At 47.9% G+C, this 20,954-nt stretch overlaps 1 protein-coding gene across 1 annotated transcript in view; it reads right to left on the bottom strand.

Annotated features, from left to right (window-relative positions):
• Positions 1-267: 267 nt before the first annotated feature.
• The window catches only part of B4galt1 (beta-1,4-galactosyltransferase 1), a 50,476-nt gene continuing 29,789 nt past the window's right edge, over positions 268-20,954 (bottom strand). Inside the window, exons 2-6 of the mRNA XM_032905031.1 lie at positions 19,048-19,283; positions 8,286-8,473; positions 5,728-5,850; positions 3,423-3,527; positions 268-3,016 (exon numbers count right to left, since the gene is read on the bottom strand). Of these exons, the coding sequence (XP_032760922.1) occupies positions 2,884-3,016; positions 3,423-3,527; positions 5,728-5,850; positions 8,286-8,473; positions 19,048-19,283 (785 nt within the window). The 3' untranslated portion in view covers positions 268-2,883. The remainder of the gene's footprint in view (positions 3,017-3,422; positions 3,528-5,727; positions 5,851-8,285; positions 8,474-19,047; positions 19,284-20,954) is intronic.

Here is a 20,954-nt window from a genome sequence, read left to right as displayed (position 1 = left end):
GCCAAAGAACTGCTAGGCACCATTTTATTTTGAACTGGGAATAGATATTATGTTGTTGAGTACCTGTGAGGCATTGGTCATTGGTTTAAACGTATCATCCCTTTTAAGCCTAAAACGGTTTCTACATGTTATCATTCCCACTTACAGATAAGAAAAATCAAGGTCCTATAGGGACACTTCTGACTTCTGGGAGACATGTGTAGCCTGGGGCTGTCCCCCCCTCCCCTAACCCCCCCAACACACACACACAAAGAAAAGAAACCACAGTTACAAAGATAGGGTCATTTATTCATGTTATATTACTGCATTTCAAAGGCAAAAATACAGATGTCTGTTCTGAACATCAAGGTCAGAGACAGCCACCCACTCCCAGCCCCAGTGGTAAATACATCTATACACATGGGATATCAAAATACACACAGAGCATCACAGGTCTGTAACAGCCCAGTGGGCAGCCGAGACCCTGCCAGGCTAAAGGGCAGCACGTTTCCTTTGCCTTTCTGTGACTCTGAGCTTTCCCAAGGGCCCTGCCACACAGGCCACCAACAAAAATATAGACAGAGAAAGGCACAGCATGGGACAACAGGGTAAGAATTCCCAAGTGAAGGAAATGGTCCCTGCCCCCTCAATCCTCCAGCCCCCAATGGCATCTCCTGGGTCAGGCAAATGCCCAGGCCTAATAACAGTGCCTTGGGTGTGCCTTGGGCCTGAGGTGCCCCAAAGCATGCTGGGAGGAAACGGAAAGAACAGGCAAGACAATTTCCCTTGGTTCTGAGAATGAACCACACATTTGACATGAACAAAACCCAACAGGAACAGCACAGAGAAAAGGTGAAGTTTTGCTCTAGGAGGGGAGGAAGTAACACACTCCATGTGTCTGTGATCTCCCTTCTTTTAAGGCACTTTGGAAAAGTCAGGATCTGGGGACAGAAAACAAAACAAACCAAAACAAACAAAAAACCCCACCTCCTCTCAGTTCATCCAGTCTTGGTTTTAATGGCCTTCTAGAGGCACGAGAAACCGAGAGAGCACAGGTTTTGCACAGCCTGGCTGCTCTGGCTGGGGAAGAGTTTCTAACCCACACATAACAAGGCTTCTGGGGAAGGCAGCTAAGACTGCGCTGCTCCAAGCAATAAGGCACAGGTAGGACCAGGGCAGCCATCCACGCAACCTCTATACTCAGGGCTGGAGTCCAGGCCGCCACAGCACAAAGGGCTTAGCTCTAGGATTAGATAGCTGAACCTTACGGTCCCAACTCAGGCCTCATCTTGGAAGCCCTCTCAGCCTGACGGTCGGAGTGCCCTGGGCCACGTCACCGCAGGTACAGAGCACTGCCTGGCACAGGCCGGTTTGTGAATGACCCCTCATGGCTTAGACTGAGCAGTGGCAGCCCCTGCTAAAACCCTGAGTGGTGACGGAGGGGCTATCTAGGCACCAGGATTCTCAGGAAGAACGGGGTGTGGGTTCAGGTGGACGTTCTAGACCTCTCACGAAAAGGCACAGTCATGCCGGAGAATGAACAGTCTGACCCTGAGTGCCACAGGGAATTTTAGGGAAGGAAGCAAAGGAGTGAGAAGGGAGAGGGGAGAAGGAAAGAGAAGAGCAAGAGAAAAGTAAGAGCTGGGTACTTTCGGCAGGTCAGGGAGTGTGGTGCTGGGGGAGGCTGGGAGGGATGGTAAACAACCTGACTGCTAAGATTTTCCAACCCCACAGCCTAGGGCCATGAGGGGGTCAGTTCTGGGAGGCTGAGGGTCCTCCACCCAGCCCACCTGGGGGGGTGGAGGGAGAGCTCTGCCGGGTAAGCAGATGCTATCTCCCAGGTTGCTGACCCAGAGGTCTGGCAGGATACGCTGACCTGTTCCCTTAGCAAGGGACCCGAAAGTAACTTTGCTCTTTACAAACCTGGCCTGCCAGCTACATCAGAGGCTCCTTTGTGACCGCGACAGCATATGTTATTTTTTCCCCCTAAAAAATACTCAATCCCTTCCCCCACATTTAAAATACCACAATAAAAATACATAGGAAATTCAAGTTTATATAGCATGCCCAGAAAAATAAAGTCACGACTTAAAACACTCAATAGCTATTCCAATTTGGATCAACACAAAAATCAACCTATAGCATAATCAAAACTTGATTTATTCTTTAAAATACTACAAACTGCTTCTAAAAACAAAAACAAAACAAAACAACAACCACAAAAAACCTCTTTACATTCAGAAATCAGACAGGGATCTGGAGACGGGTCACGGAAGTGAGAGTCCCCTGCTCTAAGGGCAAGGCCTTGGCAGCCACACTCACAGGACACCAAGCTCCAGGCTCAAGTTTTAAAACTCTTTTGCTAAGAAAAGACGAACACGCAGTGATTGTAATAGTTGCATACCGGTGAGAGGACGTAGGAAAGGGACAGAACACGAGACTGATTGAAATTTTGATTTTTTTGTATAAAAAAATATGCAAGAATATCTTGTGAATCCGAATTCAGCAGCAGCCTCCATTGGTCATGAAGTATGAACATCACCGACTAAAGCAAAGCTCTTACCCATGTCACACTTTAGCAGTTTCAACAGTGGGACTATGACCCACAGTCACTAAGGTTGGAGCTGGGCACAGTTCCGACTCTTTGGGGGTGACGTGTCCAAGAAGCCTCTCCAAAAGCTGACCTTTTTACACTGATAAACACCTTGTAGGATTTCACCCAGTGCCGAGCCAGGCTGTGGGCAAACGTGACACTCACCCTGGGCACCTGGAAAGTCGTCTGAGTGTAAGGAAGGAGAACGATCATTCAGACTGAACAAATGAGAGGGCCCAGCCCAGTCGACTGGCGGAGACACACATCTGAGGTCTCCGGCCATCCTCGGGTCTCTTATTTGTACCAAAATGCTATCTTGGTGTCCCGATGTCCACTGTGATTTTGGTATATAACGGGTATCTCTGTATGTCCAACACCTTGTAGGTAAGTGAGTTCAAACCATCAGAGCGCATCGTTTCCTTTGTATGTGCGATCCGGTCAAACCTACCAGGAGAGAAGGTGCAAAGGGAACGGGTTAAAACAAATCTTACGAAACTGGTCAACATCTGAACCTACCCAACAGCCCTTTTGCCCAGAGGGGTTACCCCAGATGGAATACTTCTTCTTCAATGGACTTACGGGGCCCCGTGCAAAGCCTGACTCACAGCCTCTTCCCTTCAAAGGAGGAGGAAACACAGGAACACACAGGGCTGGAGGGATGGGACTGTCTCCTCTTGCGGAGGAAACCCACACAGCGGGATCACAACTCCGGTGCCAGGTGATCAGATGACCTGACCTCTAAGGGCACCAGGCACACATACAGTGCACATACTTACATTCAGGCAAAACACCCATAACACACAAAATAAATCTAACATATAAGTAAAAGGGACACACGGAGAAAACATACCTCTGAGGGTTGGGCTCGTTCTTCTTGTCTCTTGAGTGCCTGATCATGCGACACCTGCCTACCACAGCATTTGGGCGTGATATAGACATGCCTTTATGAACTAATCTGCAAAGAATAAGGGGACAGTCACTGCCATAGCCCAGCTGCAAGAGTATGGCCTCATCCGTGGACCAGAAAGCTGTTCCCTAAGCCCAAACCCTCACCATCATGCCGGGACACGGCCCAGAAAGTCATTAGTTACATTTTAGACTCTTTCCCAATACCCTGAATTGACAGACTCGGCAACTTGTAGTGTTTGCCTCATTAAGGCCCCAAATCTAGGCACCAAATATCCTTCTAGAGGCGGACTGGCTATGTGGGTGAGCCGCACGGTCCTTGCCAGGTCTTCCCTGTAGGCTCATCTTAGTGTCTGGCATACAGTAAGAGGCATAAAGCTTTTATCTCTTGGAGAGCTACTCCATCCCTGTACGTATTTACTCATCATTCCAGTCCTCCCCTCAATGCCTTCCCCCTCCCCAGCCTTCCTGACCATTCGGGTGGGTCTGAGGTACACAGCAGCCCAGAGGGCTTGCCCAGGTCTGAGGTATACAGCAGTCCAGAGGGCTTGCCCAGGTCTGTGGTATACAGCAGCCCAGAGGGCTTGCCCAGGTCTGTGGTATACAGCAGCCCAGAGGGCTTGCCCAGGTCTGAGGTATACAGCAGTCCAGACGGCTTGCCCAGGTCAGGTTATGTGGAGGCAGGTGTGTCTGTCTGAACCCTGTGTCAAGGTTCTTACCATCTTCCCTGCTGGGAGGGCCTGGCAGTGCTCTGTATGCAGTAGGCACTCAATATGTGCATGTTCAGTAACCAGTTTGCACACTCTAACATGAGGTTTATGTCAAGGCCCTTATTAAGAACTTGGAGCTTGGGGTTGGGGATTTGCCCCAGGGGAAGGGCCCTTGCCAAGGAAGGCAAAGCCCCCGGGTTCGCCCCCCAGACCCAAAAAAAAAAACAAAAAAAAAAAAAAAAAAAAAAAAAGAACTTGGAGCTTTGGCAAGTTCTCGCATAGTGGTAACCTTGAATAGCACAGATGTTCTGACAGACACTTTCTGTTAACTCATCAAATATGTTCTAAGTCAGGTAAAAGCTCAGATGGGTTCCCAGGTGGCTTCTACTACCCCCAAACCTACAGGAGACAGGTTTGCCTGTCTTAAAAGTGCCCCGGGGGTGTGGACAGGGTAAGACCGGCCACAGCAGAATGAGACAGACCCGGTGGTTCCACACAGGCTCACTAAACTATCGCCTGGGTTTTTTGTCGTTCTGGTTTTTGTTTTTGATTCGAGGACTCACTCACTATGTAGCTCTGGCTGTCCTGGAGCTCTCTATGTAGACTAGATTGGCACTGAACTCATAAAAGATCAGCCTTCCCCTGCTTCCCAAGTGCTGGGTTTAAAGGCATATGCCACCACACCTGGCATTATTGTCTTTTTAAAAATGATGTATTTTATTTTTAATTTGTGTGTGTGTGTGTGTGTGTGTGTGTGTGCGCGCGCGCGCACGCGTGTAGATCTGAGTGCAGATGCCTGCAAACTCTAGAAAAAAAGTCCTCTGTACCTGGAGTTACAGGAAGTTGTGAGACGCCTGTAAGATAGGTGCTGAGAACAAAACTTGGGTTCTCTGCAAGAGCAGTATGTATCTTTACCTGCTGAGCCATCGCTACAGACCCTGATCTGTCCTTCCTTGTTTGTGGTTAAAATAATTCAAAATAAAACCATGACACAAAGATTCTGTGAGATGGAACTTGCTTTATTAAAAAAAAAAAAACAAAAAAAAAAAAAAACCCAGGACCACAGTGAGATGCAAGTCTTTGAAAATGAGACTCTCACATCTGGGGTTGTCCTGTCCCCTCGTCCCACACCACATTAGAGCAGGCTGGGTCACAGACACATACACTGCCACAGCTCTACATGGCTTCTGCTTGCAAGTGAAAGCGCTTTACACAGCAAGCCGTCTCTCAGCCGATGCTTTTACACAGGACACAGGTTTGCTTCTTCAGTACAGAAAGCTCACGTAGGAAGCCAAAGTAAATCTGCTCCTCCATTTCACTCCCATCTCACATTTTCCAAAGCTCCTCTAAGAATCCCAGAGGCTGGTTTTTCTAAAGACTCTGCTAAGCCCCCGTAAGACCTACAAGAGCATAGATCTAAGCCCAGGGGCTGAGTGGGGACTGCCCTCCCTCCTGGGTACTAATCCTTCCAGAATAACCAAGCAATGACTCAAACACTGGAAGGAAAGCCCAAGCGAAGAGAAACAAACTGAGCATTACCTGTTGAAAATGTCATCATCTTCTCCTCCCCAGCCCCAATAATTATTAGGAAATCCATTGATGGTAAGGAACTGTTGTTTACTGAGAGCGGAGACACCTCCAAAATACTGAACGTAAGGCAGGCTGGAGAGGAGGCAGAGACAGAGGCCCGTGGTTAGTGAGGTTTTACCCCAAGTGATGACTGAAACACACCCTGGCCTAGAATTCACTATGTAGGCCAGGCTGACCTGAGATCTGCCTGCCTCTGTCTCGCACGTGCTGGGATTAAAGGCAGGATCCACACGAACATTTATGAAGTTTCTCCTTAGACACTGAGAGGAAATCTCCCCGAATGAAATAAAAATTAATGATTAATGATACACAAGTTAATTTGTTTTACTTACCATCTTTCCAAATCCAACCTGAACCAAAATGGTCCCTTTAGCTTTTGGTGTTTAGTTTGTGTTTTTGTCAGGGTTCAGATTATCTTAGAGACATACAGATATGTAGGCTCTTTCTTTCTAAGAGGGCAGTACTGAGCCTATGGTCATCCAGGAAACCAGTCAGTGATGGTGGGCTAAGTCCAGTTCTTCCAACTGTGGCTCTGAAATCTGCTTTCTACGTACCCTGTTCCCGCAAGAAAACACCCTTGTGCAGGGAGCCCGGCCAACGTCACACCGTCCGTCCTTGCCCATCTTATTTATGTATCAATCTTTCTTTCTCCCAAAGACACCAGGTTTGAACACCAACCTAACCATGGCCGCTGCATCTCTGGAAACTGCCTCAAATTCTCTAGTTATTCTGACTTCGCAAAGTGATACGTTTATTTTTCCACATTTCCAAGCACTGGGACACTGGGGCCTTTTGTCCCTCTCTATCCTCTTATATCTTGAAACCTTTATGGTTAGGAAGAATAGATTCTGCTCGGAAGGCCATACAAAGGTCTGTCCATGGGCGGGCCCTCTAAAGGCTTCAGTTTCCTCTTACCTAAGTGTAACTCCCAACCACACTTAGGCTCCTATTTAATTCTAAAGTTAATGTTTGAAATTTTGAAAGATCCCTGGGGTTCTGCTTGAATGGACAATGGATTCAGATTCAGTTGACACCACTAAAGGATCAAATTATCCATTTTTGGCACACCTCACACACCTTTTTTGGGGTGGGGTCTCCAATTCATAACTGGGGACTGAACCCATGGCCTCAAGCATGCCAGGCCACTGTCCTACCATTGAGCTATACCTCCAGCTCCTTTAATGCTGGGTAAAGCCAAAGGCTGACAGATGGGTACAGGTCTCACTAGCCGGTGGTTTTCTTTTTCTTTTCTTTTTTTTTTTTGGTTCTTTTTTTTGGAGCTGGGGACCGAACCCAGGGCCTTGCGCTTCCTAGGCAAGCGCTCTACCACTGAGCTAAATCCCCAACCCCGGTTTTCTATTCTAGAAACAGATTCCTGCACCAGTGGAGGTGTGTGCGGTCTTGAGTAGATACAGTTTTCTGCTGTCTCTGTTACTTTTCTCATCTCCCTGCTCTATTTACCAGACATCCCAGGGTGTCTGTAAACCACTGCTGTGTCATGGTAAGAGCTCAGTGGCGCCTTGAGCCTCATCATCTCTCTCCAGGGGAAGAATAAGGAGGGTCACAGTACAAACAGGTACACACTGGCTCCTGAGGGGTCTAAATGGGACATTCTGGGTAGGTCCTGAATGGCTCTGACCATGAGGGAGGACGAGAGGCAGAACACCCGAGTCTGACAGAGCAGCTGTGTTCACACAGAGGCTATTTGCACGAGCCAAGTGTCCTCGCCACCAGCCTAAACTCAAGTAGCTGCGACACAGCTTCCTGAAGCTTCGGGCTTATTTGAGGAAGGGAAAGATGATGCTTTTCAAATATGAGTAATCCTTTAATGCAAACAAGGATGGACTGTGAAGGAAAATGCACATTTATTTACTTAGTGACTTTAATGTTGTTTTTCTTAAAGACAGTTCTTACTATAAAGCTCTGACTGTCTTGGAACTCAGTAGAGCTCCACCTGCCTCAGTCTCTAGAGTGCTGGGATCAAAGGCGTGTACCACTTTGCAAGGGCCTTTGACTTTTAAGGTTCAACAGTGGACTAGAAGACTATCTTCTACGAAGGTCAGTGCCCCTCCCTCTTTCCTAGTATGGTGATACAAAAGTTAAGAGTCCCATGTTTGGGCAGGAACACATGCTTTTCTTAGAAAAAGAACCATGTTTCTTTGAGAGTGCGAAGGACATCTATGAAGATACCCAATCTCCAGAACCAGTGCTTCTCTAACTACGTGGGGTGAGGGGGGATAGAACATGAGGAGATGCAATGACTGTTGGGAGCCCAAACCTAAGAGCCATGTCAAACACTAAAAACTGTTATCAGGATACACGGTAATCACAGGGACTGTGGACTCTCCAGCAATAAATGACTGTAGACGTTTTAAAAAGCAACCATTTCTCAGAGATGGTGTTCTCCTCCAGAGCCCAGGCCACTACAGACAGCGGAACTACATTTTCTAGTTCGCACCTAAGCAGCCTACCACACTTGCAGCAGACTCTGGCTGAGTATGTCTTACCTAAACCCGAACTTGTCCATTGCGACAGAAATGTGCCGTGGCTGTGAAAAGCACCTGTAGGCATTATGGTCATCCATCGGAATGAGGTCCACATCACTGAACACGAAGCAGTTGTAGTCATAGTCTTTCAAGGCCTCTTGAAAGCCAACGTTGAGCAGCTTAGCGCGATTGAACATGGTGTCTCCAGCCTGACACAGAGACAAGAAGGGATATTAGATGCCACAAGTCGTTGAGCAGGACACTCTGCTCTGCCACACATGGCTGTTGGCTAACGGCTGGGCTTTGCTTTTCTGCCCTTACTTCACAAATCAATCGTGAGTGTCAACCCCCTGAAGCAGCAACCTCATTGCCAGGAGTCTGTTCAGCAGAAGAGCTTACATGTGTGTGACAAACGGTGAACGATACTGTTCACTGTGAAGTACACATCATAGGCAGATGCAAACAGTTACATAAGCACCACTGGGAAATTGGCTAAACAAGTCATGTGTGTCACATAGTGAATAGGTTAGACAGACAGACAGACAGACAGTCAGTCAGACAAAGGCCAGGTGTGGTGGCACCCACCTGTAATCTGACACCCAGGAGCCTGAAGTATATAGATTATGAGTCTGAGACCAGCCAAACTCCAGAGCAGCTTGGAATATAGCGAGACTCTTATAAAATTTGTGTGTGTGTGTGTGTACGCATTCATGGGAGGCCATGTTGCTCTAAAAGAAAAGGTGAAAGATATTTAAACACATGTCACTTACTGCATACAGACTACAATCCACAGGAAGTAGTGAAAACTGGATGCCCTTTCACCTCCAATCTATTCCAGTCTAATTGACATATTGTTGGACTTGTACATGTATATCAGACCATCAATTAGATGCTGGAGGAAAGTGGCGAACTTTACTCAGTTCTAGCCTTCATAACGCTCACAGCGTACGGCAGGGAGCAGTCAGATACACATGATAGAGTTAGAGACAAAGCACTGCTTTAGGCCCAGTTGATGGGCACAGGCTGTGAAGCCTGATAGGAGATTATTCGTGTTTTAATGACTTACCTTGTTGATTCCAGTATCACCCATGAAAATATACATGTCACAAAGACTCACACTTCCGTGTTTTAGTCAACTAGTGCCTCACTGTATCAAATAAAAGTGTAATAGTTGCTGTCTAGCTTGATGGATGGATGGATACATGGATGGACGGACGGACGGATGGACGAACAAATGGATGGATGGATTTGATGGACAGACAGACTGAAGAACAAGTTAACCATGTACAATGGTAGATGATGGCACTTTAAGTTCCAACCAAAGCTCTTTGAGGATCACTCTGGGGCAGGGGGTGTCGATTCTTATTGGCTCCTGTGGCCCATGGTCCCAACATGGGTCCTCCTGCCCTTTCCCCTTAGCAGTTCACAAAGGCTCCTCTTGAACATGTGCTTTCATTCTGACCTCCTAGTAGTGCCGTGAAGCAGTGAAGGCCCCACACTTTGGAATCCTCACTTACTAAGGCTTTTTTCCCTGAAACTCTTGGGGATCAAAGGATTGGTGCCTCCACTCTGAGTATTACTGTCCCACAAGGGCCTGTAGCCCATAGATGAGAATTCCTCCCTTGTCATGCCTGGATGAAAACTGTGGCACTCCATGGGCTACCAGGTCCACCAGGTAGATAATACAGAAACCAGATACTTAGGAAAAGGGAGGTACCAGGAAGTCAGAAAACAATGAATAAATTAAGAAACCACCTAGCACACAGGAGCTCCTTTCTCTAGCTCTATCAAAGCCCTTCAACCACGCAGAACAAAAAGAACACTGTGTTCCTTGGCTGCTCTACCCAAGGGGTTGATCTGAAATTCTGAGTTCAACTAATTCCACGTAAGCCATGGGACCAAAAAGTCTACTGAGTAGAAAGTGAATAGGAAAACCAAGCAGTTATTAGAACCACTGTAATTGTAACAACATATTGTTAATGTCCACTGGGGATGCCATAAACAAGACACACAGTAAGGGCTTCTGCCCTTGTGGTATATGATTTAATCATCTTGACAGTTTCTAACAGCCATTGTCCCAACCCAAATACACTTTGGAACACAAAGCCTCAATGACCACTCTTCTACTAAGTAAAAGGGATGAATCTCCAAAGACTCGATATCCTAAAGGTATCCCCAAAGACATAACTATCCCCTTTCTCTTAGCATACTCCCAGGATCTGGGGTGCGGGTTCCTGGTGGCCTTCTCTGTACCACATAGGACCTGCTGGCAATGACTGATCTAAGCATTGCTCAAGATTATGCAGTGTTCACTTTCCAGGAGTTCAAAATTTGGAACCGTGAACATGCCCACAGCCCATAAATAGAAGAAGTACAGAGTTCCTCAACTCAGAAGACTCTGGCTGTCTGGACCACATTCAGAACTAGTCAGACAATTTCCCAAGTAACCTGAACTACACTCTCGCTCCTAGGCCTCCTCTCTAAGTATTGTCATTGCTATGAACCAGGAAGAAGGAAATGTGGTACGAGCCAGCGGATGTGCTGTGGCCCACTAGGAACCTGAAATGGGAAGACAGGCAAAATGTATCTTCCTCTTCTTTCCTTGAGACTGCAGGAAAGTAAAGTAATTTCCGGGTTTCCATGGGTGAAATGCTTTCCTTTCTTGGTCAGAAAGACAGCATGCAAAGGCAATGATCTTTTTCTAAGATGTACTCCACCTCCTTAGAGAGAGAAGACGCCCTCCCCTCAAGCCTCCTTCCCACCCCATCACCGTCTACTGCTTCATTCAATTAAGTGAAAATTTAACAAGCACCTAGAGCCAGACCAGGCCGAACACACAACTGAGACAAAACAGATAATTTCATTGCAGTCTCTCCACTTACAGGCTAAGTGAAGGGGTGGCTTCTACTTCTGGTCTCAGTTCCCTGCTTTGTCACAATAGTGCATGAAAGAAAGACCTTACCCTACCTAGTGACAGCCACTACCAGGGTTATGGCAACAGGTTTTTCCTCCATCTGGAGCTATCAGACTATCTATCAGACTATCAAAATGCTTGAGTCCTGCGCTGGCCGGGTCCTGACACCCCTGGGACTCCGCCATCTTTAACATATGCTCACGGTCTTTCCTACCAGCTTCAAGAGTCCCCTCGATTCCTGCCTCTCTGGCAGAAGGGCATTTCTAAACAGGATTAGGCTTAACTGAATTAGGCTGTGGCTCACATGATTAGGCCTCTCGCCGCAGACGAAAGTGAGAACCCTTCAGAGAGTGAGGTGGAGCGTGGGAATGCCCACGGGGAAGTCTGGGGACGAGAAGCTTCTTCACACCAAAGCACATATCTTTTTTTAAAACACGACTCAGCTTTTTTTGTTTCGTTTTCGTTCTTGTTTTACTTCGGTGTGGGGTTTTTGGTTTTTGTCTGTTTGGGAATTGAGACAAGATCTCACTGTGTACACCAGGCTGGCCTCAAAATCTGAGACTGACTATAAGGCATGCACTGCCACCATGCCGAGCGCAACCCAGCTTTTCAAAGCCGGCTTCTCACATGTCACAGTGGTGGACAAGACTTAGTTACCCCTTCCTGATTTGAGGGAGAAAACAGGCAGAAAGAAGAAAAGCCTCCACATCGATAAAAACTCTAAACGGCTGAGAATGCAGGTGAGAGGAGACTGGGCTGGGGAGGGAGGCATCACGTGGTAAGAAATTTGTAAAAACTCTGAAGACAAAAACATTTTAGAAACAAAATTTCAAAACAGCAGTAGAGGTGGGCCCTCTAGGCCACAGTGAGCCTTATGCTACATTTCGCATGTCAAGAGGGATTTGTGTCTCAATCCCAGAAAAGGCAGGGAGACCAGCTCAATTCGAAAGCTGTTGTATGATTCATGTAAGGCAGGCAGGCCTAGGAAGTCATGGTGGGAATGTTTAATTCCTCCTTAAAGGAAGAATTCAAGCCAGAGTTCCTCATGCCCACCTAGCCCTAACCACATGCATCTTCATGAAAGCCTTTTGGGGGAAGGGGCCAGAACAGGTTCCAGAGTCTAGTCTAATGTCCAGGAACTCCGAGTCTGTGCAGCTAAGGAGGACAGAAGTGACTTCCTTTGGTTGAAACAAAGGCCAGAGGACTAGCTAAAGAAAGCCAAGTTTCACCCTGTCCAAGTCTCAACAGCCCCTAGAATATTCATTCTGTCCAACCATTCTGTCTTCCAGGGATGCAGGCCTACATGTGTCACCAGGAGACACATCCTGAAATACGCTTCTATCCTGAAATACGCTTCTCTTCCAGCGACAGACAGCTCAACAACAAAGATATCTCTGTGAATCAGAATATCTGTGATGGGAGAGATTAGGCGGCCCCATCACAAAGCCACTCCTACACAGACAGTTAACTTCAAACCTAGGGGCAGGTCTGTAGCCAATAGCACTTGCTGACCTTCCCCCAAGTGTCTTTCTGTGCCTCCTCAGATGCCAAGAAGACCTCGGCTGAGTGGGTTGTGAGAAGGCTAGCACAGCTCAGAGCTGAAGAAGCTCAGACTGGGCATTCCTGCAGGCCCCAGTGTGGATCTTAGAACAGCAGACAGGCTGGAGGTGGTGCACAGAGGAGTGAGGTGAGAGGCTGGGATTACGCTGAATCTGTGGTGGGCTAATACTATTCTTCTTTCGGTTCCTAGCAACCCGGTTCTAGTTTTTATGCCTGATAAGCTGGTGGCCTTGGGCTTAGACACAGTCCCCAAGAAAACTTGAATCTGAGACTTAAGTTTTTCGCCCAGTAAATAAAAGACACAGGCTCTTTAGAATAAGGTCCTATACTCTTGGGAGGCAATTCTGAACACAGGCTGGGAGAGCTCGCAGGGATTTGGGGTGATGTATGCAAAGGTCATCTTAAAAACCCAGTTCCAGAGGCCAGAGCAGAAGGCTTGCCTCTACCTGGGCCCAAGGTACTGAGACTTCCTGCAGAAGTCCCACAGTAAAAGGTAGCACTAAGCACTTCCAGGGTGTGTAAGACACAGGCTGAAAAAGAGACTTTTCTTTCAAAAAGCAATCTGTCTATTCGTACCAGTTAACTATACAAATGTGCAAAGTATTTCTTAACATACAATCCTATGTGTGAAAATCTAGCCTGAGGAAACAATCTTGACTGCAGAAGAAGCCAACACAGAGCAAACCTGAGACTTGAGGCTGTTTGCTATTTTTATTCAGCTTCTAATAAAGGAGAGGATTAACTGTGGTAGAACTCAGCGATCAGCCGCTATGAAGGCACTGAGGTTATGAACATGGAGACTATGAAACAGCATGGGAAGATGCTAATGATGTGGACCTGAAGAGGAAGACAGGATGTAAACATTCATATACATACTAGGAGCTCTACCCGGGTTTAATCTAAGGTCGACGAAGTCTCTCGGGCTCTGCCCCATGAGCTGGCTTCCTTCCACTGATCTCCATGTTTTCCCAGCCCACGGCAGCCCTGTGCTTGCATGGGAGGCAGCACAGCTGGAGGACAGCACAGTCACAGGGCCTATTCACAGCTCCCCCTGGACAGAAGGGCCTGGCACTGCGTCAGATGTGAGGACATCACCCAAGTGGCAATGGCAGTGGCGGTGGCAGCAGAGGTGGCAGCGGCAGAAGTTAGGAGAGCAGCAGTAGGTGAGTCGACTTTTCTTTCTTTAGAAGAGGCGAGAGGACAGAAGAGAAGGTAGGTGAAAGGTAAGAAGTCGCCCACAAATAGGAGCTCCTCCTTCAGCTTGCTTTGCTACAAACAGGCTTGACAAGGTAAAAAGTCCCCGCTACGAGGGAAAAAAGGTACACGCAAAGGAGATGGGTGAAGGGGGTCGGGGGACCCTTAGGCTGCAGCAGGGAAAGGACTCCTTGGACCACCCTTATAATAAGGCCAAGTTCAAATAAACCATCATTCCCTTTTCTGTGGAACCAAGGGCACATAGAGAAAAATGGCATTTCCCAGAACAATGTCTGAGTGCCAGTAAGTGCCATGACACTCACTCCCCAGGAGAATACACACATGTGGTCAGAGAGGAGACAGCAGAGCAGAGGGTGGCACTCAGACTGGGGCGACAGACACTCCCACCATTCCCACTCCATCCCCATGCCAGCAATGCCCCAAGGAAAGGGAGGGTCAACTGCTGAGCCCTCTCCCCCCTAAAGTCCCATCCCCCTACATATCCACTGACAGCTGGAAGAGGAAATAGAAGGTGACAGGTGACATAAAGATATTCAAGACAGAAGCCACATCACGAGGGCCATGAAGCAGCCACTCTCTGGATCTGCTTTACTACAACTGATCCTGACCTCCTGGAGGGAGGGGCTGGAGATGGCTCAGTGGTGTAGAATCCATGTTACACTTGCAGAGAACCTGGATTAGGTTCCTGGTACCCACATTAGGAGGCTCATAACTGCCCACTATCACTCAAACTCCAATGGATGCCCTCTTCTGGTCTCTACTGGCACCTACATTCTCGTTCTCTCTCTCTCTCTCTCTCTTTCTCTCTCTCTCTCATGCATGCATGCACACTGCACACACACACACACACACACACACACACACACACACACACACACACACACACACACACCACCCATCCCAGAACAAACTCACAGCCACACAAAGCACCATCTGCCCTCCTAGCACAGGCTGGCTCTCTCACTTCCCCACGGCCTGTCCAGCCAGGTCTCCTGGAAGCATCACAAGCCACAAAGGCTCCTGGGTGCTTGGCAGCTATTGCTCACAAGCTGCTGCCTCTCTCACACAATCTAGCAAGACTCGTGGCATGGCGAATATACAGACATGGCAATGGGGACATTCCTTACCCCTCTGTCTAATCCCAGCCTGCTTGGCCACCATCTGATTGCCTGTGTAGCCTTCGAAGCAGCCCTCACTTGAGGTCTACAGAAGTCAAAATACAAAGGAACACACGAGACTTTGCTTTTGGTTTGGGGGCTTGCTATGTTGCCCAGGCTAGCCCTGAGCACACTATGTAGTGAGGCTATTCTCAAATTTGCAATCCTCTTTTGTACTACAATTAGAGATATGAATCACCTATCATGTCTGACCCAAAAGAGTTTTATGATCATGAGCAAACACAGGGCTGAAGCACATGTCTCTTTTCCCAAAAGGAAGGTTACCCAAAGGTCTTGTCACAGGCAGCCTATGCCCTAGTCAGCAATTCACAGGGACTTCGGCTGAAGGGCCCTGAGGAGGGACTGTGCCAGTTTTGAAAGGGTCATAATATGGCCAAGCTAGGAGAGGAGACTTTGCTTCCAGCAGGAGTGGACTCAGCTAGGAACCAGGGGCAAGGGGTCCTGAGTGTGGGTATCAATAAATGAGCAGGACTCAAGGAAAGATCTCCCTGTTCCAAACATGGCAGCGTCCATTCTAGACTGTGGAGGAGATCCATGGTCAGGCATGTGGGGATGAGTTTGGCCAGGAACCAAGGATCAAGGACCAAAATGAGGCACAAAAATGATAGTTGTCCCTTGTACCAAGGGAAGAAAGAGAGGTCACTTCTATTCAGGGGCTTCTCAGAGCTAATGAAGTAAAGGAGAGGGGCTTGAGAAATATCCAGAAAAGGCCGCTGGGGAGACCCATGCACAGAGTAAGCAGAGGCACAAGGGGAAGGAGACGAGTGTCCGGGTGAGGATGACGGACAGCTTGCCTGTGGTCGCTGTATGAAGGGTGACAAGGAGAAGTGGCTGGAGGTAGGTCAGGGCTAGTCCCCAGGTGGCATCACATGCTAAGGTTTCGGGTCACTCAGGCCCTTGCCTATGGCTGGGGGAAGTTGTTGAAGGCTTTAAAGACACAGCATGGGTAGAGTCAGAACGCTGAGGAGACAAAGGTGACAGAAGCAATGTAAGTGATGCTGGGAAAGAACTCTCAGCTTCCAGCTCTGGGACAAAGCACCGCGGTGGGCGTGACTGGCTGTAGTTTAGATGTTCTCTAAAGCTTCTCACCTCTGCTTTTCTTCTTTCTTTTCCATTTAAGGCTGGTGCTAAGAGGTGGCAGCCTTCCTATTACCTGGCTTTGTGCTTTCCTAACTGAAGTGTGAGCGACAGAATGCATTCCCTGTTTCCTATATGACACCTTGACAATCACTTCCACAACATGGTCCATCCCAGTGCAGGACTTAGCCAGATACCTAAGTGTCAGAGTAGGAAGTGCCAAGTAGGATGTGCTAAGACTCTAGCAGGACTCGCATATGCATGGCAAGAGGAGAGACAGAAACCCAAAGGACACCTTTGCCCCTCTCTTCAACAATTGGGGAGGGTCTCCCACACATCCCTCCAGCACACTTCTGTTGAGTTTAAGTCTCATAATGGCTGAACAAAGTTAACTGCAAACATAAACCATAAAAACTCATTGGACTTCGGACGCAAGCTCCTCTAAAGAAGTTTTTAAGGCATGGCCCTGAGTCTTCTGAGGGCCTGTCGTCTGACTCACACGGATTTTCATTATCTTCTAACCCCACAGAGGCCCTAACAAGTAGGAGGTAAGACCCTGATATTGGCACTACATTGGGCTAAAGCAGGAGGCAGGAAGAACAGTAAGGAATTTATCAGCAAGGTACCAGGCAGAGGCAACAGCCAAGAAGGGGTGGGGAGGGATAACAGCTCGTGTTTACTAAGTAGTCGAGGGCTTCCGAGGCCTGCCTCTGATCACAGACTGGGAAATGGCTCTCCGGGTATGAGGCTCACTCACAGCCCTGGAGACCAGGCTTTGAGAAACACCAGGAAGAGAACAAATGGCCTCCAAAAGCGCTATTGTGGCCCAGTGGGAGGACACCATAGAACTTGAGAATCTAAGTGGGGTTTTGTTGCAACCCACTGTTACGTATGCATCCAGTACTTATCTCTACTGGTTATTTCTTGTCTCTGACACAGAGCGGGAGTTTTTACTCCCTGCCCTCTAGGGCAAGCCCTAGCAAACAGCGATGAGGAAGTAAATTATTTTTTCGCTTTGCTTCAAGGCTGGCACTCAGAGTTAATGAATGCTCCATGAATACTTGGCAAGCACTCCACCACTGAGCTACACTCCCGCCTCCTAAGAGATTCCTTCTCTGATGCTAAGGTGCAAGTGGGGAAAAAAAGAGAAAGGGGAGTTCCTAGCATCCCAGGGAAAGTAGGTGGAAGCAGAGAGAGGGTAATTTAGGGTTGTTTTCTCCAAAATGTGACTCACAGAACACATCATCTGGAGGAGATTCTTGGAAAACTGCTCTCTGTCTAGACTAGCTAAGGAAATACTTCCGGAAGTCACCGGGTGCCAGGGCATGGAAGCTTCTATAACAATGAGATCTGCCTTCCTCTCGTATTTAGGAACTCCTGTACTAAATATATCGGGGCATAGCCTTCTCTCCTTCCTCTGAGCTTCGAAAGCTTACTGTCCAATCACTGTCCAACACACTGTTTGTTGTTTGAGACAGGGTTTCTCTGTGTAGTCCTGGCTGTTCTGGAACTTGATCTGTAGACCAGGCTGGCCTCAAACTCAGAGATCTGCCTTGCCTCTGCCTCCAGAGTCCTGGGAGTAAAGGCACGCACCAAGAACTTAAAAATAATAAATGAATTAAATAAAAATGGAAAACTTTGCTTTTTTTCAGTATGCTTAACGAGCACTACTGTTTTCCCCATGAATATAACGTGGTATTTCAAGTTTATCCCCAATACTGAAGTTCATGTATATATCTGTAACCTAGGTGCATTGATGAGTCTGACTTACCTGGGTGCCAAGTGTCACTGAAATGTGTTTGGAAACACTGTTTGCCCCTGTACTTCAACATAAACTTTGAGCCTGTTTGAGGCAGTGAGATCGCTACTATCTTCTTTTCTTTCTTTCTTTTTCTTTTCCTTTTGCTTCCATCAAAGTCAGGGGCTTTATGTTCAGCAGGGAAGCTGGGATAGCCGAGGGCTGCCTCAGCGGCTACTGCCATGCCTGAGGAAGTGTAAGAGGCTGCCATCCTGAAGCGTCCAGCCCACGTGAGGAAGGTGAAGACTTTGCCACAGTTTGTTAACAATGTAAAACAGCTGTGAGCCAGGCGGCGGGGCACGCCTTTCATCCTAGCACTCAGGAGGAGGGGCTGGTGCAGAGCTCTGTGAGTTCGAGGCCAGCCTAGTCTACATAATGAGTTCCAGGACAGCCAGGGCTACATAGTGAGACCCTGCCTCAAAAGAACCTTTTACAGGGTTTAGATCTATTTGAATCTCTGGGCTGTGGTGAGAGAGGCTGGTAAGCTTTCAGCATTTGTCTCCTCAGAGATGAGAGCCTGACACACACAGTCTGAGGTGCAGCAGGAAACAGCCTAATCCATATCACTCTCTGAGGCTCTAGAATAGGGCTCCCCAGACTTTTCACCCAGGGCTGGCTGTAGAGATATACACATGGTCTCTTATGGATGCCCCAGAAGAAAGACACTGACTGCCCAGCTGGATAAACTTCAAAGTTGCCCAAAAGTCTGAAACAAAAATGGATTGTTTTGGAATTATTATTATATAGCAACCTAAAAATGGTAATAATCAGTGTTTTACTTGGTGATCATTGGAGATGTCTTTTTCTTTCATTTTTGCTGGAAGGTTACATCTAAAAAGCCAAGTACACCGTATCTATTTCTCTTGGCTATATTAACAAGCCAGCAGACCATTTGGCACTTAGCTCGCCACACTGTTTAAAGAAGGACAGCAGCAGTGACAGAGTTGGCACGTCCTTGTAAAATGAGATCACTCAGCACTAACTGAGCACACATTGGTGTCCCTGAGGTCTACCTCCCTTGTCCCATTTCCCAAACCTCACCTGATTGATGACGTAGATGCCATAGTCGAGTTGCTGGCGCTGAAGGACTGGATGCAAATAATACAGCCAGTATTTGAGGTGCTCCTGCCGGTTACGGAATGGGATAATGATGGCCACCTTGTGAGGGGAGATACAGTCCTTGGGGAAGTAACGGCCGCCCATCTTTATCTCTGGGTTCTTCTTTGCCAAAAGCTCCAGATCCACAGGAATATTAAAGTCAATCACCATGGGGCCAACTAGAGAGGTGGAAGGAAGAAGTTAGCCAGCCACAGGTCCCACTCTGCTGCAGACTGCATTAGCTGACCAGACCAAAGCTACAGAGGGGACAGCTCCTCCTTCTGGAAGAGGGAGACAGGGTGCTGTAGAAAAGGCATTCGTGTCTAGCCCTAGTGTGACCAGCCACCTCAGGAAACCTTGTTCCAGGAACTCCCAGTACTGGGCAAACCCAGAGAGTGGAGCACTCCTCGCCCAAGAGACCCTCCCTCTCAGGCTGCACTGCAAAACTGAATCAATTTCTGCTCGGACCACTTGACTGCTGCGGTACAGAGGAGAAAGCACTTTCTCAGAAATCCTGAGCTCTGCCACCTGCCATCGGTGTGGTTTTACACAAACAACTAACATGGCTCTTTCTAAACCTAATCTAACTGGGGAAAGGGAAGGAGGGGGTGTGGTGTGGGCGAATCACTGTAGAGGAAATCAGATTCAAAATGAAGCCAGTTGGGGAGTAGAAGGGACTCAAAGGAGAAGGATGGAGGCTATGAGATCCCAGAGGAAAAGGAGGAGACACAAAAGGAACAAGCGAGAAAGATCATTCAAAGAAAAAAACAAAACAGCTTAGAAATAACGGCTGGTAAAGTGCGGTAAGAATTGAGAAGGCGAGATCAGCATGGCTCCAGAGTTCCTGGCCTGGAAGGAGAACGGATCCGCAAGAAAGTGCTTGGCTCACCCTGTGCTTGAATTAGGGAAAGGCCAGAAGAATCTGAAGAGGAGGGCGACCCTGTGGGAGGACCGGCAGTCTCAATTAACCTGGACCCCCAAGATCTCTCAGACACTGGACCACCAACCAGGCAGCACACACCAGCTGATTTGGGGCCCCCCATGGCATATACATCAGAGGACGGCAGGGTCTGGGTTCAGAGAAGATGGACCCTCAAGAGACTGGAGGCCCCAGGGAGCTTAGAGGTCTGGTGAGGTGGGTGGGGCAGGAACATCCTTGTGGAGACAGGGGAGGGGCAGGGAGGAATATGGGATATGGAACAGTCGGAGGGTGGACCGGGAGGGGAATACGATCTGGAGTGTAAACAAAAACGAGAGGAGAGAGAGAGAGAGAGAGAGAGAGAGAGAGAGAGAGAGAGAGAGAATGAGAATGAGAATGAGAATGAATATGAATGAATGGGACAGAAGCATAGTCAGCAGCAGAGGTGGGATTGATACTAGGCCCTAGGCTTTTGATGGTAACTAATTAATAATAATCATTAAGTGTTTAGGAATAAATGATATTTTTAAAAAGTAAAAAAAAGAAAGAAAGGAAGGAAAAAAAAGAAAGTGCTTGGCTCTAAAGACTAGGGGAAGGCAGACAGCAGATTCTGACATGGTCAGGGCAAAGGGAGGAAAGGAGCCTGTAGAACACAGAGTGGTCCAGGCAGAGACCCACGACTGCACGCTCAGGCTCCCAGTGCTCCACACTCCTCAGACATCCTCAATAGGTTCCAGAAACACGAGCCCCAGCAAGATGCAGTAGATGCTCAGGACAAGTCAAGATGGCAGCCGTGCAGATTAAATCCTGCTTCTGGAAAGCACCCAAGGGCACTGAAAAAACTGTGCAGCCAAGAAGCCCCTTGGAGTTATCGCACCACTGCCTGACTACATCATCACTGAACTGATGTTGTCATTTGGGGAACTGTTAT

Source organism: Rattus rattus, chromosome 1 (genome assembly GCF_011064425.1).
Source record: "Rattus rattus isolate New Zealand chromosome 1, Rrattus_CSIRO_v1, whole genome shotgun sequence".
NCBI lineage: Eukaryota > Metazoa > Chordata > Mammalia > Rodentia > Muridae > Rattus > Rattus rattus.
The sequence above is the reverse complement of the archived record's forward strand: the minus strand, read 5'-3'. Positions and strand labels throughout refer to the sequence as shown.